This window comes from Sebastes umbrosus, chromosome 17 (genome assembly GCF_015220745.1).
Source record: "Sebastes umbrosus isolate fSebUmb1 chromosome 17, fSebUmb1.pri, whole genome shotgun sequence".
In the NCBI taxonomy this organism is placed as follows: Eukaryota; Metazoa; Chordata; class Actinopteri; order Perciformes; family Sebastidae; genus Sebastes; species Sebastes umbrosus.
In genome coordinates, this window is record NC_051285.1 from 14,171,392 (window position 1) to 14,190,133 (window position 18,742).

At 41.9% G+C, this 18,742-nt stretch overlaps 1 protein-coding gene across 1 annotated transcript in view; it reads left to right on the top strand.

Annotated features, from left to right (window-relative positions):
• frem2a (FRAS1 related extracellular matrix 2a) overlaps positions 1-18,742 on the top strand; it is a 70,418-nt gene that overhangs the window by 43,942 nt on the left and 7,734 nt on the right. The window contains exons 7-16 of the mRNA XM_037749042.1: positions 7,327-7,476; positions 7,602-7,811; positions 8,738-8,935; positions 9,336-9,500; positions 9,769-9,951; positions 11,166-11,296; positions 11,757-11,915; positions 13,837-14,140; positions 16,566-16,697; positions 17,080-17,411. Coding sequence (XP_037604970.1) covers positions 7,327-7,476; positions 7,602-7,811; positions 8,738-8,935; positions 9,336-9,500; positions 9,769-9,951; positions 11,166-11,296; positions 11,757-11,915; positions 13,837-14,140; positions 16,566-16,697; positions 17,080-17,411 — 1,964 coding nt within the window. The remainder of the gene's footprint in view (positions 1-7,326; positions 7,477-7,601; positions 7,812-8,737; positions 8,936-9,335; positions 9,501-9,768; positions 9,952-11,165; positions 11,297-11,756; positions 11,916-13,836; positions 14,141-16,565; positions 16,698-17,079; positions 17,412-18,742) is intronic.

Sequence of the window (18,742 nt, forward strand, 5' to 3'; positions counted from 1 at the left end):
TAAAGTCGAGACCCACGCAGGAGTCCAGTGGGACTACATTATGTAGACATGTCCCTGCTCTGCTTTCATCCTGTTACAACATCGTATGGACAAAGTCGATTACATCTCCTGACAGGTAGAGAAACGCGTAGAGGATTTATCTGGAGAGGGACAAGCCTGCTGGGAAATACTTATTCCAATCTTCAGGCCTTCTCCACTATTCTGCATTGATTTACTTTATGGACTTAGAAAGATTGAATGTTCAAGGTTTTTTTTTCTTTAAATGCCATGCTATAGATAGTAAAAGTCATACTTTTTTCCTAGAGACGAGGGAGTACTGGTGTAATACATTTGGGTCAAATTCCAGCAATGTATAAAGAGGTTGACTTTACCTCATCAAGGCCTTATAGATAGTGTCAAGGAATGCTCACCCAGCCATCTGGCATCAAACTAGAGAAATGCAATGAGTTCTGAGGAAAACATATCAACAAAGGAATAAGATCTAATTGACCTACATCTTGTCCAACTGAGTGTAAATGACTTGTTTCCACTGGCTACAATGCTCCACATGTATAAACATGGCTGTGCCCTGAATTCATTTTTTTCATCTTTTCTATTTGATTTCTCTCTTTACCTTGTTAAGTTGAAATTGAACTTATTGTTCCTCATGTTCTGTAGTGGGAAATGAGTGTCTACATTTAGCTGCCATCCAAAATAACCACATGGAAAATAAGAGAAATCGTTCTTCAGGCACTCTGAGGCAGAGCAAGGAGAGGAGTTATATTACAAGGCTTTTATTAAATTGGGCATATTGATTAAAACGCTGGTTTTCATTAAGGCAGAAATTGTAAAAACAGATTGATTCGCACCTGGTACTCAAATAAATAAATAAACTAAATAGACACACCGGAAATAAAGAATATTGCATCCAGGGACGTTGGATCTATTTTCTGGGAGGGGGACTACTTAACCCCTCGCGCTGTTATCACTTATTTCGTGGTGCTTCACCCAAGGCTTTTATTTCAAATAATTTGAGAAGTATACTGCTATTAAGAAAACTAGAAAGTAAGATTCAGATGTTCACAAAGCATCTTTATTATTATGAAAACGGTTCGTATCAAAGAGGCATAACCTATGTCATGCATGCTCATATAAAGCCATTAGGTGAATTATTATTATTGTACCTTGAAGGGACAAATATGTGTAGCCTACTTGAATGAGAGACCACTCCTGAATGAAGGCTGTCTATTCTTCTACACATGAGGCCAAACGGAGATAGGCAAAAATAGAAAAATAGGTCCCTGCAGTTAGCTCAACCGGTGCATGGAATCTTGCACATTTTCACACTTTTCAGAAATGTACTTTATCTTTTTACTAGAATATTTTTAGTCTTTTAACTTGGCTGCATTGTCCATTTATATCTTTATTAAAACCAGCCCATTATCTACTATGCATTTTCTCCGCATTGACCGAAATGAGCTGACATGTTTGCTTTCAAATCCAGTAGCTACTGCACAGACATGCCACTGGTGGCCTTGTTGGTAAGCAGCCTGCATTACACTTTCACAAGTTGTCAGGAATACTTTCACTTAAAAAAGCGTATTCAGTCTATGTAGAACAAATGTAGGCTAAGGCTGAGCTTGCTATTAAAGAGGCTGTGTCCGTTGAGAGCTGTAAGCCACAAACAGCTGTTTCAACGCGCCTCCCTTGCTGATTTTGATAGATTTTTGTGAGTGCTCCTTATAAATGTATTCTTTAAACAGTAGCCTAATGTTGTTGTTATTTAGCCTTTCTGAGGCTATTACATATTCATCCTGGCACCGGGCCTGTATATGTCAGGACTGTGCGCCGTGGGAGAGATATCTAGGGAGCTATCCAGCACCCTGGAGAGTGCCGAGGTAAAATGGATAAATCCCTTCTCTGTGTTATGTGGAATGACATTTGCAGTGTCATAGTGATGGAAATGTACTGAAATGGTCTCAAGTGGGATTCATTTTCCATCTTATGCCACATTAATTATGGCATTCTATCCGGTCGATAGGGGGCGCTGTTGCACCCCCCGCACCCCTACTTCCAACGTATCACATAATAAGGTAAAAACTATAACTATATAGACAAATCCCGAGACCGTTTTGTGTGTTCCGCCACCTTGCGGCGCCGCCATTACTGCAGTGGCAAGTTGTAGTGACTCTACTCTCTGCTAACAGTTCTAACTGGTGACTTTGAGCCGAATGCGTCCGTGGTTGCTTGTAGCAATTTAAATGGTCAGCGTAGATAATAAACACAGATGAGTGTGTATTTAATATTGATTAAAGTAAAATTGCTGTCACTACGAGCAGCCATGATGCATTCAGCTGAGAGTCACCAGTTAACACGGACACTTTGCACGTGTTCTGTTTGTGATGCCGACCAAATAAAGTTTACTTCGTGGTCATTAGGTTGCCCCGGTTGGAGCAACTAACGTTATATTTCACAATAACGCATTACATTACTTGTTTTACCATGTTAGGATAACGTCAGGCAGCTGAGAACTGCCCAGGTTTCTTCCTGAACTCCTAGACATCGTTGTCAAAAGTAACGTCGCATAGAAAGTAAAGGTAAAAGTAGAAAATTGTACACTTCTTTTGATAGCTTGCATTCAAAGACGTTCGTATTAGTAGGGAGACGCCACCGCGGCAATGGCGACCTGTTTACTTCCGGTACTTCTCCGGATTCGTGTGTATAGAGGATCTGGTTGTCATCAATTCATGTTTTTCTTCAGCTTTGTATATCTAGGTTAAGATTACTGTAAATCTAAGAAAAGTGAAGACTTCTTTCACAAACTATTTTTCTCTCAGTCTTCCTTTAATTTGTCATAAATAGTTTGTATCAGAGAGAATAGTGTCAGAGAGGACTTGTCAAGCCGTTGCCAGACTGCAGACTCGGATGAATAAGACAATGACGACTTACAACTGAGAACTCATTTAAGGATACAAACAATAGTCCCAAATTGAATGTGTGTGTGTGTGTGTGTGTGTGTTTGTGCGTGCATGCATGCATGGAGGCATCGGGGGGCTAGTTAACAAGAAACATGACACACTGTCTGATTGTTAGTATATTGTCAGAAGACTTCAGTCGTGGTGCTGAGTTCAAAGGAATGGAAAATGTGTTTGTGAAAGCCCAACTCCAGTGAGAGATGATGTGTCATTTTTAGCCTCCCAGAGGATAATACACCGTCTGACAGTGCTCTAATACCTGCACCCAGGCAGTCAAACTGCACCCTCCTTCACTTTAATACTACCTCAACTTGCCAAGGAAAAAAAACAAGAGTTACGGCACTCTGTGTCTAATGTTGCTTGTGTGCGTGTCTGACTGCATTTGCTGTGCATGCGTGTTTGTGTGTGTGTGTGTGTGTGCACACCAAGTTAGACCTCAAATTTTGCATCAAAGGCAAGTGGTGAGAAAAGCACTTGTAAAACTCCAAGTGTGACTGCTAGTGCTCTCTCTAGCCCCATTTTTCCTTCCCCCAGGTCAAAGTCAAGTTCAGTCTGCCGTTCTCCTTCCATCTATTTCTCCACTACCACTCACTCTCTCTCCTCTCTCTCACTCTCTCTCACTCTAGCTGGAGAAAAAAAAAAGACCCAGGGGTGTCTGCTAGATTTAGTACTTTATCAGATTAAACTCTACAGTACCTGTCTCCCTGAGTGTTGCGCTCCGCATGGCTGCACACTCTGACTCAAAGTGAGTGTTGTCATCTCCTTGTACCCTGCCAAGGAGAGAGGACACTCAGACTCTCTCAGTCGGGCGTATATGGCCACAGCTGAGTTTGTAGAATTGTAGATTAGCTCAGAGTATTTCTTGGAAACCCAGACCTTCATTTCAATATTCGGGCAGCCTTACTGTTGGTCACACTCCCGAAGCAGCAGAATTGCTCGCTCATTGCTCATTTGTACGTTATGCCCTCGCTGTAGATAAAAAAAAGTGTCCACTTCAGGAGGTAGATTTAAGCAGACTTAGAATTTAATCTAACCTGTTGTCATTATGTGGCAACACGTTCCATTCTTAAACAAAATTATTGTAATGATAAATGTTTTATTATACAGAAATGCCATCTTCCACCACATACCCTCAATTAGCATAAAGGCTGTAAATTGTGGTGAGAGTAATTTTCTTCCTTAATGTTGCTTCCTGTTACATACAGCATAAAAAATTAACTACCCAATAAACGGAGCAAAAAAATTCATTTATTTTTACCCATGCATGAAAACATTATCAATATCACCACATCTTAGACTGTTGTTCCCACTCTTTTTTGGCCTGTGACTCTTAAAGGAACAGTGTATAGCATTTTGGGGGATCTATTAGCAGAAATGTAATATAATATTCATAACTATGTTTTCATTAGTGCATAATCACCTGAAACTAAATCGTTTTTTTGTTAGCTTAGAATGAGCCGTTCATATCTACATAGGGAGCTGGTCCTCTTCACCGACTACGCCATGTTTCTACAGTAGCCCAGAACGGACAAATCAAGTACTGGCTCTAGTGAGTGCCTTTTTTACGTTTTTATGTTACCCAAAGGCCGCCGTAGTTCTGTGACACGCTTGTGAAGCTGCGGTAACGTGAGCCGCAGAGTTCAAAACCGTGATACCACCAGTCGCCGTCTGACTTCCGTTGCCCCTGAAGCTTTGTTTACACTTGCGCTAGACAGTGTGGCGCAGGCCTCTGTAGATAGTGCGCACGCTTTGCTCAATGCATTGTTCGTTGCAATATATTCCGAAACGCCGGGGGGGCATACAAACAAAATATTCTGTGGATAAGCAAGAATTCAACAAGTGTTACCGGAAAGGAAAGTAGGCTGCCTGGCAACAGTAGTGAACACAGACGTATCGCCAAGCATTGCATTTGTGTACTGTTATTATTACTGTTGCTTACCTCCAAGTCAAAATTATTTTCCATCTCTCTGTGCTTCCCCTTGGGTCGTAGGTACATAAATTCAGATGGCATGACCAAGCGCTGCGACAACTTGCGGAGCCTTTGCGCACCACACAAAAGCCGCAATGACGCCGGCTTCACTACGCCGACCATATACCTGGCTTAAGTAGTGTTATTATGTAAACAATGACCTCTGAGCGAGACAAAGGGCGCTATCGCGGTTTTGCACTCGCCGGCTCACGTTAACGCAGTCTTGGAAAAAGGAGGAGTGAGAGGAGGGGTGCTCAGTTGGTTGCAATCTGCAACCACACCACTAGATGCCGCCCAATCCTACAAACTGCACCTTTAAAAGTTAAGCCTAATTGCAATCTCCTTCTGACAGGTTGCATATGTAAATCAGTCAAGCCTAGGAGTTATGAATATTTTATAAAGGCCTGAAGCGGTAAAACTGTCCAGTATTTCACAATAAAAAGCAGGAGAAAAGTTTGTAAATATAAACACGATGTATGTTGCAGAACATACATTATATTATATGTATGCATTTGAACCCCAAGCACCAATGGGAAGTTTATAACATAAAGAAAAGCAGCCTATGCTCCAGGTTACCTCCTTCCAAAAACCAGGAGTCCTTCTTTAGAGGACAGCTGAGAATGTTCTGTAAACTGCATTTAAAGGCGCAGTGACACACAAATGGCTGCAGCCACCCACACATAGTAATTATCACAATTTGGCTTTACACCTTCCCCAGCCCCTCACACACACTTCAGAGTGCTAAACCACTGGCGTGGCCTCAGAGGGGGGGGCGAGGATGCAGTTCTCACTCATCAGTCATCACTCATCTCCTTCTTGTGGTGTCAAGAATTTGTCGTCCCCGCCGGGCGCAGTCGAGACGTGTGAATGCAGACATGTATATGAAAACTCGAGCAGAAGTTTCCTCTCACAAAAGGAATGTGTGATTGCTTACATAGTGTTTACAGATAACGCTACATGTTTCCGCTACTATTGTTGAGGCAATAATTATCATTCAAAAAACACACTTACCAGCCCCCGTATTGTTTACCAGTGTATTCAAATAGAGGTTTTTATCCATGTGTTTTTCCCACCTACACAATCTGTAATTTTTCCTTTTACTCTGCCATTGTGCAAATACACCAATTCTATTTGCATTACAAACCAGCGCTACATCTGTTACGTGAAGCCGAGTGTGTAGGAGGAAAAGGTACGAGAGAAAAGACAGATGCATTGAGGAACCCAAGTCTTAAGGTGGAGAGAGAGGACACACTTGATGTGGTGATACTTGCTGGGTATTGTTGCCCTGGGCTGTCACTTATTCTGTTAAATAGAGAGTCAAAATGTAACTGCAGTAAATGTTCTCATTCCGTTAGTTATGTACACCGTGCTTAGCTTTTGTTATCTGGCCCAGTTAAAGCATATATATAAAATATGAAAGTTCATTTATCAGTAAAGTGATATTCAGGGAAAAAAAAGATCTCTGGACTGCTTTAGTGTTTGATCATGACACAAACAAATGACAACACGTGTGCTATTTTTGGATTATATGCCAGAATATGAGAAAGGAACCGAGATAGAAAGAGAGAGTGTGGCATCTTAAAACGGAGAAGGAAGAACTTTCATTCTGTCAGTTTTTTGGACTTGACGGGGGGGTTGTGAGAGATGAAGCTGTCAAATACACATTGGACTGCCTCCACTTTGCTGCCTCAGGAAACAATGCCAGTTCAAACAAGCCTTTGAGCAGTCTAGGGGGCCGCTTTCTCTCTGTCTCACCGTCTGACTATACCACATTCAGAGAAAGAGACACACACCACACACACACACACACACACACAGCCTTGTTTTCGAGTGCTAACTGCATCTTTTTTTTGTTCAAAGTACTCAGTGGTTTCCGTCAGAAGAATGGTAACAATGAGGTGCGATGAGAGGCCAGGAAAGGTTGAAAGGTCGCACTTCCCTGCAGTTTAACTTCAAACTAATGGGCTGTCGCTGTTTGACCTCTGTGTCCGGCTGCTGGCTTTACAAATGAACCATGTCAGACTGCAGGGTGGCTGCTGACAGGTCTAACGCTACCACAGGTGCCCACATAAGGAGAGGAGACAAGTTGCATTAACACAAAAAGTAAAATAACAAAATATGCAAATGTGAGCTCTGCTACAAAGGTCGGTCATATGAGGTTGAAGGCCATTAAACAGAATTTGTCAGGTACGAAAGTGTCAATCAACAGTTTGATATTGAGTTTCAAAACAACATGAGACAACTAACATAGCACTAAAAAAGGCCGAATGTGCACTGATCAATAAAAGCTCTATTTAATATGTTAAACAGTCTTGCAATTCATATTAGAATAAATAAGATTATAAATGAATATACAAATGCTGCTGATTTAATTATTTCCCTCTTGCTTTCTTGGTTTTCCAGCACCGGTGTTTTACTTTGGCGAGGTAGAGTATCATGTGGATGAGAGTGATGGACATGTGGAGGTCAAAGTGTGGAGGACGGGGACCGATCTATCCAAGACCGGCACCGTCACCATCCGCTCGCGCAAGGGCGAGCCTGTCTCTGCAGAAGGTGAGCTCCCAGTCATAGAGTCAAGTTTTACCAATAAAGATCATCCGTCTGCATTCTGCACATCTACTCAACGTCGTGTCATTATTTTTTCTGACCTTCCATCCTGCTCTCTATCCTCCCTCTAGCCGGTATTGACTACGTGGGCATCAGTCGTAACCTGGACTTTGCCCCGGGCGTCAGCATGCAGACGTTCAGGGTCACCATTCTGGATGACCTGGGACAGCCAGAGCTGGAGGGGACTGAGAGCTTTGAACTTGTCCTACGTATGCCGATGAACGGCATCCTGGGAGAACCTGGGAAGGCTGCAGTCTTCATCAATGACTCGGTGTCTGACTGTAAGTGACTTGATTTACCTAGAATCTTTTTCCGTATTGTTTCTCACCTTCAGTATTTATTGTTTTTAGCCTAAGGATGACAATGTCGGTCTGCCAGTCTGTCTGGCGGTAGGTCTTGACGTTTTGCACAGACATTCGTGGGCCCCAGAGGATGAATCCTACTAAATTTGGTGATCCCCTGATGTTTCCTCTAGTAGGGCTGTCCTAGACTAAAGAAATTCTTAGTCAACTAACACTAACACATATGATTTTGATCGATTAGTTGATTACAGACATTCATGTCCCCCTCAGGATGAATTGTAATAACTTTGGTGACTTTTCATTTAGCACCATCATCTCATCATAATTTTAATTTGTCCAATACTTTGGTGGTTTATAGTTTATGATATATCCGTCAGTCTCATCTGTACTTTATGTTGAGTGCCAATTAGCAAATATTAACATGCTATGACGCTAAACTAAAATGCTGAGGGTGTTAGCATTGTTGCTGCTTAAAGCACCGCTGTGCCAAAGTACAGCCTCACAGCAGCATGGCTGTAGATTCTTGTTTTCTTTGTGTAACCTGCATGTTTAATTGTATCTTTCTGTGTAAAATGTGCTATATGAATAAAGTTTATTGTTATTAGTGAAGATAACTCCCCCGAGCTTTGAAAAACAATATAAAAGCCTTACAAAGGAGCCTACTAATGTCTTAGGAACATAGTTTTAAACACAACTTAGCAATGACTTTGTCACTTTTTTTTTCTGTGTAGTTTCACAACTTTCATTACATATTTTCAGTCAAAAAAAAAAAGCTTGTGACAGCTGTGTTATTTGATTTGCTTTTTAAAATCAGATCAGTCAGTTAAACTCAGCCCAGACAGCATGGGAGACGGTATTAATCACTTTTTCACCTGTGATGATTGAACTGTCCTTTTGACTGACAGTGCCAAAGGTCCAGTTCCGTGAGCCGGTGTACACCGGAGAGGAGAGTGACGGCCGGATCACAGCAATGTTGTACCGCAGCGGCGACATCAGACACAAATCCACTGTTCGCTGTTACACCCGACAGGGCTCTGCACAGGTCGCCTCTGACTTTGATGAGCGACCCAACACAGAAACATCCATCATCACTTTCTTACCAGGTATTTCATTAATCACACAAGTACATCACACATGTTTTCTCACATTTTTTTCATTTATTTATCTTGTGTCTTGAGAGTTGACACCCTTTTAATTAAAAAAAGCTCTAAACAAGAAACAGTTTTTTTTGTCACACGTTTTTTTGCTAAATCGACAGTGCAGATATCGCAAGTGCAAGTTTTACTGTGTTCCACACATTATCTACTGTGCTGTCAGCTCCAGTATTTTATTTATGTGCAAACAGCTTCCAAAAACTCTGGAGGAACTGAACAAAGGGTTATGTGGGTTAAAGTTATATAAATAAGATGCTATATGCTGTATAAAGAAAAATTATTGCAGAACTTTCTTCCACCTCAATTTTTTTGACAAGTCCCGTCATCACCATCTCGCTGTACACTCTAGGCGAGGCGGAGAAGCCATGTATTCTGTCACTGGTTGATGACACGCTGTACGAGGAAGGAGAAGAGCTGCGGTTGGTCTTAGGGAACCCGAAGAGCGACTCACAGTTTGGCGCATCAGTGGGAGCTCTGAATGAGACCCTGGTGAAAATCAAGGACACAGCTGACAGTAAGTGAGATGAAGAGGGGGAGACGGTGGGGGAGGAATGTCAGGAATGAAATATATTGTGAAATAAAAAGCAGTTAATCCAGTTTTACCTGTGTAGTTTAAGCTGATGAATATGAAACATATGGAAAATGCAGCGTATACCTGAACACATATGGTTTTAAATCAGCAGCAGTAATAATTACGGGAGTGATAATCAAAGGTTTATGTCCATAATCCAACAACGTGTCAGCATTTTATTGTATTTTTCCCCCTTTTCTGTGCACCTCAGAACCCATCATTCGTTTTTTGGAGACTAAGTTCAGCGTTAGTGAACCGAAGGAAGCCGGCGCCGTTGCAACTGTGAGGATCTCCGTGGTACGAGTGGGTGACGCATCAAAAGTGTCAGTGGTCCGCATTCACACCAAAGACGGGTCAGCTGTCTCAGGAGAGGACTACTACCCTGTGTCTCAAGGTAAACCTCCACACATCTTCTCATGTCTCTCAGGGTTGAAGCTGCATGCATCGTGGCATTTTGGTGTAATGCAGTGCAGACTTCTCAAATCAAGCTGCAATTAAACAACATTACCATGCAACAGTAATGTGACTTTGAAAAAAAGAAAAATGATACACACTTGATGTTCTCAAGAGTTTGTTTAGAGTTTTTTAAGAGTGGAAACCTGTGGATGCATCCAAAATTCTAAAACATCACCAGAATGGTTTGCAAAAGTAAATGTGATTTGCACATTTGCTTTGGCTAAACCCATAGACTGTATTGAAAAAGTGGATGAAAAGGGTCACAGTATGAAAGGGTTAAAGTTGTTAGACAAAAACACAGACAACTCCCAATTAAAACATTCAAAACTACTGTTGTAGTCCTTTAACATGTTAAATGCATATCCACTAGTGATCAGAAACTTCACATGATACATTTCCTTTGTTCTTACTTAGGTGCAGATATCCTGCTGATAGATTTCTCTTCTGCATGTGCAGCAGCTACAGTAATAAGAGAAGTTTTGAAACAAGGCTCCCTATAGGAGTGTTAGATTAATGAAAGTAGGCATAGGGATTTATCTTGGCGAGGGTCATTGATTTCTAATTTCATCCCAAGTGGGGAAAGGTAATTTCTGCAATAGTCCAGTGGAGGGTCATGTAATTTTTAATTGAATTTCTGAATACTTCATGCTTTGTCAGCAGGGTGAAATCTTCCTCTATATCCACTCCGCTTTAAGTGCAGTGAACGTTTCTTAGCTTCATCAAGCCTTGAAATATTTATATGAATACATTCAGTCTATTCAAATCATACCTGCCTACCCACCGTTCAAATTTCCCAGCAGTTTTGAATCATACGGCGTTGAATTTCTCATTTTGCACAATGTTTTCCCAGTGCAGCACATTTCTAATGCAAAGCTCTATTACTTGCCTCGCTAGAAGATGGACCATCTTTTGGCTCTATGCAAATAAAAACCTGCAATGCGTTTCAGTCTCATCTGAGGTAATAAAACATGAATTGGGATTTGCATTTTTTGTGGAAAACTAGACTCAAAAAAGAGAGAAACTTAATAAAAGTGGAAAAAGTATCACCAACAACAATTGCTGAAGTTACCAGAACCATCGATGATTAGACTTGTTCTAATGATGATCTGTTTAAGGCTGCTTTTCCTGGTGTTCATTTGTGTTTGTGTCCAGACATTGAGTTCAAACAGGGGGATAAGGAACACGTGATGGAGGTGGAGGTGCTGTTCGATGGCATCCGAGAGATGAGGGAAGCCTTTACTCTCCACCTGAAGCCTGATGAAAACATGGTGGCTGAAACTCAGGTTAGGAGCGTGTTACTGCCGAACCATCACACACAAATAACACAAAATTCAAACTGGCAGTTGTGCAATTTCAGCTTGATGAAAAAGTAAAGAGTTTGTGTCTGATTTGACCCATATTTATCCAGGTCAGTCCCACTGAGACCAGGGATCTCTTTTACAAGGGTGTCCTGGCCCAGACAACAGGAGCCACTTTACTGTAGTTGCAGCCCAAAGAGCGATGAAAACATTTCACAATGAATAATAGATTATCTGCAGAAGAAAAAACAGGCAGAGTGAGAGAAATGAGAGAGAAGGGTATAAAGAGGAGCCAAGAATCAGACACGACTGAGAGATTGTAAACACCTCCAGCTCTGTGATGACTTTAATCATTTCAATGGTAGTAATTCATTGTGTCTTGATTCATAAACAGCACTGTGTCAGTAGTTCTTATTAGTCCTAAACCTCTTTTTTTCTGGAACAGGTAACTAAAGTGATAGTTTACATCGAGGAGACCAACAGCATGGCTGATGTAACCTTCCCCTCTCTGCCTCACGTGGTGTCGTTGCTCCATTACGACGACGTCGCCAGGACGCCAGGCAACCTCCATCCACCCGCCGGCTACCCCGTCGTCTGTGTCACGGTGAGGAAAACTTTAAAACCACATTCAGGGACTCGAGTGGCTTTAGGCAGTGGTGGAAGAAATTTATAGATATTTTGCTTAAGTAAAAGTAGCAATACCACAGTGAAAAAATACTCTGTTACAAATAAAAGACATCATTCAAAATTTTACTTAAAGGTCCCATATCGTGCTCATTTTCAGGTTCATATTTGTATTTTTTGTTTCTACTAGAACATGTTTACATGCTGTAATGTTAAAAAAAACAACTTTATTTTCTTCATACTGTCGGCCTGAATATACCTGTATTTACCCTCTGTCTGAAACGCTCCGTTTCAGTACATTTCAACAGGATTGCAACAGGATCGCAACAGGATTGCAACAGAATTGCGTTGCTAGGAAACAGCTTTGGTCCATGTTTACTTCCTGTTAGCTGATGTCATTCAGTATTAGTATGTTTACGTTTAAAACTGTGAAATGGTCTAAATATTGTATATTTGTGACATCACAAATGGACAGAAATCCCAACGGCTTGTTTCAAACGCACAGTTTCTGAATACGGGCTGTGTGTATTTCTCCGTATATTGAGTGTTTTGATACTTTCACAGTATTTATATATTACTTAAACCTGCTTTATAATATAAAAGACATGAAAATCTCACTTTCTCCATATGGGACCTTTAAGTAAAAGTACAAAAGTATTAACATTAGGGCTGTCAATCGATTAGAATATTTAACCACGATTAATCGCACGATTGTCCATAGTTAATCGCAAATTAATCACATATTTTTTTATCTGTTCAAAATGTACCTTAAACGGAGATTCGATAAGTCTTTGACACTCGTATAAACATGGGAGTGGGCAGATATGCTTGCTTCATGCAAATATATGTATATATTTATTATTGGAAATCAGTTAATAACAGAAAACAATGACAAATATTGTCCAGAAACCCCTTTGAAATTTGCCTTGCTATTTTTTCCTCGCCAAAATTTAGCGTACTTTTTTAGCATTATTAGCCTCCTTTACCTCTGAGATGTAGTGGAGTAGAAGTATAAATTAGCAGAAAATGGAAATACTCAAGTAAAGTACAAGTACCTCAAAATTGTACTTTAGGACAGTAATAGAGTATATGTACTTAGTTACTTTCTACCACTGCTTTGGAAATATCTTTTGAATTTTATTGCTCACTCTACAAAAACAGTACACTCTAGCAATCTCGAGGAAACTGTAACTAGACAGACAACAGTTCAGTTTTGTAGTCTTCTGTAATGAGGTAGTGGGAGCTAATCAGGGCCCACATCCTCCGGGAGTGTTGGGCACATTGTTATCCCTCAGAGCCCATACTTTTCTTCAGCCAAAGTTAAGCTGTCCTTCCGGAGTTGGCCAATCCGTCCTTAAAAGACACAAGCATTACACAGTTTAGTAGGCCACAGTCCTCGTGCTTTCACACACAGGAGAGTCACTTCCACTCTTGAATTTAGGCTCAGTGAGACACTTAAATGGATTTTCGTGATGTGTTAAGTCATTTTCTTCTCAGGTGACTGCTGTGTGTGTTTGTGTTTGTGTTTGTGTGTGTGTTTCCCTGCGTTCCTGGTCAGGGAGACTAAATGAAACAGTCTTGTCAAAACTGAATTGTTGAGTGTTGCATCAGGAGACGCGGTGTCAACAGATTTAAAAGGATATCCACAGAAACACTTCAAAGCTAACCCCATCGTCGCATATCTCTATCTTTCTAATTATAAAAGAACAGCGATTTTAACATTTTAAATACAAAAACACAAACCACTGAAACATCTGGATGTCCCTGGCAACTGTTGCTTACTCGTTTGTATTCTGCACCTCTCTCTCCTTTTGTCCTCTGGCATCTGCTGTATCTTTCCCATCTCTCTGCTGTCCCTGCTCACCCGCCCACTCCCGCTCTATTCCTTATCCATCCTTCAGGCTTGCAACACTAAATACGCAGACTATGGCAAGACGGGCTCTATCTGTGTCAGCGAGCACATCAACGACACCTTGACCCGCTACCGCTGGCTCATCAGCGCCCCAGCTGGCCCCGATGGCGTCACCAGTCCCATGAGGGAGGTGGACTTTGACACCTTCTTTACGTCCTCCAAGATGATCACACTGGACTCTGTCTACTTCCAGGCGGGCTCCAGGGTCCAGTGTGCTGCTAGAGCCGTTAATTCTAATGGGGATGAGGGTTTAGAGCTCAGCAGCCCCATCATCACTATCAGCCAGGAGGAAGGTGAGGACAGAACAATGAACATCTGTCTCCATGTTGCCAGTTTTCTGGAGGAGGTTGAAATGAAAACCAAACACGCTTTGTTCTCCAAGCATCATGAAGGTTCAGGAATAGGGCTTTTGAATGAACAGTACCTACTACTGTACAGAGTACAATTCAAAATGTTTCTTGAGTGTTGTATTTAAGTATTATAAGCACTTAAAGGACCAGTGTGTAACATTTAGGGGGATCTATTGGCAGAAATGGAATATAATATTTATAAGTATGTTTTCTTTAGTGTATAATCATTTGAAAATAGGAATCATTGTGTTTTCATTACCTTAGAATGAGCCTTTTATATCTACACAGGGAGCGGGTCCTCTTCACGCAGCCGGCCGTCATGTTTCTACAGTAGTCCAGAGTGGACAAACCAAACACTGGCTCTAGATAGGGCCATCTGCATTTTCACGTTTTCGTGTCGGCCACCGTAGTTCTCCTATACACTTGGCACACGGGAGAAGTTTAAGTTGGTTCCAATCCAATCCAATCCAAATTTATTTATAAAGCACATTTAAAAACAACAAAAGTTGACCAAAGTGCTATACAATAATACATAAAAACATAAAACACTAAGACCAACTTAAAACCAACAGGACATTCAAATAATAAAAGCGTTAAGATCAATAGGAAAGGAAAAACGATTAAAATAGTCAACTCTCATGCCGAGCCAAAAGCCAAGGAATAAAAGTGCGTTTTGAGATTTGATTTAAAAACAGGCAGTGTGGGGGACAGCCGTACATGTGGAGGCAGAGCGTTCCAGAGCTTTGGAGCTGCAACTGCAAAGGCTCGGTCACCACTGAGCTTCAACCTAGATCTCGGGACAGTCAGAAGCAACTGGTCAGTTGATCTGAGTGTCCTTGATAAAAGATGTGGTTTTAAAAGGTCTGAGAGATAGGTCGGAGCTTACCCATTTAATGATTTATATGTTAATAATAAAATCTTAAAATCAATCCTAAAACGCACAGGGAGCCAGTGAAGTGAAGCCAGAATCAGGGAGATGTGCTCACGTTTACGCCATCTGCAACCTCAGTACTAGATGTCGCCAGATTGTACACACTGCACCCTTAATGTATAAAAAAATAAAAGTACTCAATGCAGAAAATTGCCCCCCCTGTGAATGCTATAGTATTTTATTACACGGCTTTGTTGAATACTCGATTCTGATTGGTCAGTCACAGCATTCTATGGTCTGTTATCTTTTATAGCGGTTATAGACCGTTGCTATGTATAACAGACCGTTGCTATGGGCGCAGGTCTGATGTTGGACTCTGGTGGACCGTTTTTGTGTCGAATTATTGATTTCTTAAGTAAGTAGCCGTGTAATAAGCGGGATAATGTACAGCCAGCGGGTTGTTGTAGTAAAATAAACCTCTTCAGGGCGATCTCTTATCTCTTATCTCTTGCACATATTTTATTAGATTATTACCGCTGATGCATTAAAGGTGCTAAATTCAATATCCCGAACATTTATATTGCAGCAACTGAGTAATGTCTACCTGAGCAGAGAATGAACTCACTCTCCCTCTGTGTGTGTTGTAATCCGAGCTTCTCCACGCTTTGTTGATATAGCCGGGCTGGCCGCGTATGCTTTTAGTGCATCTTCATGCATGTGAGCATACCCCACTGGCTAGCTCTCTCATACGGCGGTTACAGCTGATAACGTCATCCTGATTGACGCCACCATCGTGGAAGCGTAGCAACCACCCTCCGGTTCCCCCTCAGGTTACCAATGTTATCCCTGTCAGCACTCTCGCCGTTGTTTGCACTATTTAGCTCTGTTAGCACCGTTAGCTGCGAACTGCGGCTCGCCGTCGCCATGTTGAGAGCCATCGAGAGGCAATAGAAATGCTCCCTATCCCGTATTTAGCACCTTTAAGGTGTAATTATAATTTTACTGTTGTAGTTGTAACAATATGTCCTATTTCATAAGATCATTGTATGTTTTTTTTGTAAAATCTTAAACTGCAAAGTAACTACTATTTAAGTAAAACTGTCAGATATATATTTCCCTCTGAAATGTAGTGGAAATACTCAAGGGTTTGAGCCTTCGGTTATTTCTCAAATGAAAAACTATAAACCTGCTCTTTTGCTGTTGCTATGTTATCACTTATGTGGCGTTCATTTCACCTACACACCTTGAATGCAACAAGTTCAGGCACCCTCTGTCAAGGTGGTTGCAAGGTATTCTTAGAAATGTGGAAATAACTACCTGACTCAGTAATAGCTCAGGCAGGTTATGAGAAAAATGTATTTAACATCATATTACAGTATATACAGTAAAATAACACAGACACAATCACAGCCATTCAGTTTGACTTCTTTCCTCCAAAGTGTCGCAACATGTCCTAGTGTTCAGACTCTCTCCTCTCTGCTTCTCCGTCATAATAAGGTATGTGTCAACCACGTAAGATGAGGACCGTCGGCGCCGAGCCTTTCTCTGCCAAGCTACGCTACACTGGAGCAGACGACCCCAAACACCCCAACCTCATCAAAGTGACTGTCACCATGCCTCACATAGATGGTAGGTAGGCTGCAGGAGCTGGAGGCAGGACGCATACCACACAGATGAAGTGAAGTGTAATGTACTGTGTGTAATATTCACGTCCGTGGATCCTCAGGAGCGTGACAGCCAGAATGTAGATCTTGCCGGGTTGAATCGAGCCCCGCTGCAGAAACCCTCCAGCACACCCGCTACTTAACATTCCCTTCTTGATTTTTAATCAGTTTCCTTCTGCCTCGTCTCCTCCAGGTTTCCTTCCTTTTCAGTCGCTCCCCTGCTTTTCTTTTCATCCCTTTTTGTTCAACTATTTCCTCCAACTAAGTTTTTGAAATAGTAATTTCTCTCAGCATCAAAGATAGTCGGACACAGTCATAATCACATTGTCTCTTTTTTGCCCTCGCAGGCATGCTTCCGGTGATCTCCACCCGCCCTCTCATGAACTTCGAACTGACACTCAGTCCGGACGGAACCCGCGTCGGAAACCACCGCTGCTCCAACTTGCTTGACTACGACGAGGTCACCACAGGCCACAGCTTCATCACCGCCTCGACGCGCAGTCCCGAGAGCATGGGAGACGCTGTGCCCTATCAGTTCAGCAGCTCTCTGCGGGGGAACGGCACGTTACGCTTCTACAGGAACCTCAACCTGGAGGCTTGTCTCTGGGAGTTCACCAGCTACTACGACATGTCTGAGCTGCTCACAGACTGCGGAGGCACCATAGGGACTGATGGACAGGTGTGTGTGTGTGTGTGTGTGTTTCTGTGTACATTTGTCTGCAACGCATAAATTCCAATCTAGGGTTTGTATGTACATCTGTTTGACTGCTGGCTTTGTGTGTGTTCACCTGTGTGTGTTTCCATCTGTATGTTCAGTCTATTTACATCCGTCTGAAGGAGAGGGTCGCACAGACAGAGCGGCAACACGTCTGTTTGCCTGCATTTTACGTCTCATTCTCTGCATGTTTGTTTGCACGTGTTTGCCAGCTCTGTGCCCCGGCGCGTGATTGTGTGCAAGCAAACATATGCACACAGAAATATACACACTCAAACAAAGTATTGCCAACCGATCAGTCAATCCCCTAATGCTCACTACTGCTGCTGTATCAACACGGAGCATTCAAGTGTCAGTAGGATGAATATTTTGGGCTTCATTGGGCAAAAAAATCCATAATAACCTTTCAGCATATTGTAATTCAAGTGTTCTGAGAGAAAACTAGACTACTGCACCTCCTCATGGCTCTGTTTTTAGGCTTTAGAAAATCTAGGCCGTGATGGGAGACTTTGGCTAATCACAGGTCATTTCAGAGAGAGAGCGTTCCTATTGGCTGTTCAGTCAACAGTGGCAGCTGTCAATCACTCGCGATCTCCGACCACGCGGTCAAACTAGGCGGCGCTGATCAAATATGAATCAATATTATGTTACTGTAATGCCTATGTCTGGCCTTAAATGTTTCCATTAACATCTTGTCGTGTAGTTTTTAGCTGTAAAATGAGAACTTGTGCTCCGGCTGGTGGGCGTTGCTTTGTATTTCCTCAACAGATCTCAACAAGGCTTCCTGTTCACAAACTTTCTTCTTTTACAGCTAAACAGTACACTACAAGATGTTTCTGAAAACATTTTATGTGAGAAATAGGCATTACAGTAACAGAATATTGATTCATATTTGACCGTTTGATTTCGAAGTTCGTGAGTGACTGACAGCTGCTCGGAGACGGCAGGCTCCAGCTCGGCTCTGATTGGTTGTTTTCCTCCGGTCTGTGAAATCTTGCAGAAGCCATTAGGAGCACCGGAGGACACAGAGGCACATGATATTTTTTCAGATTGCCTGTCTCGTGCACTACTGTCAGGATATAGTGACCGTTTTATAAAATGAATAATTAATTTGCTCCAATTCTACCCACTGCAGCTTTAAATCTTAGATTCATAGCATGAAAGGGAAGTCACTTTATGTGGAGTCAGGCAGCTTTTTACTGGCTTGGTGGCATCATGACAGCTGAACTCACCAGAGAAGTCAGCTGTTTTGGCAACATATTCCGGCCGTTGATTAGATGCTAACACACATCCAG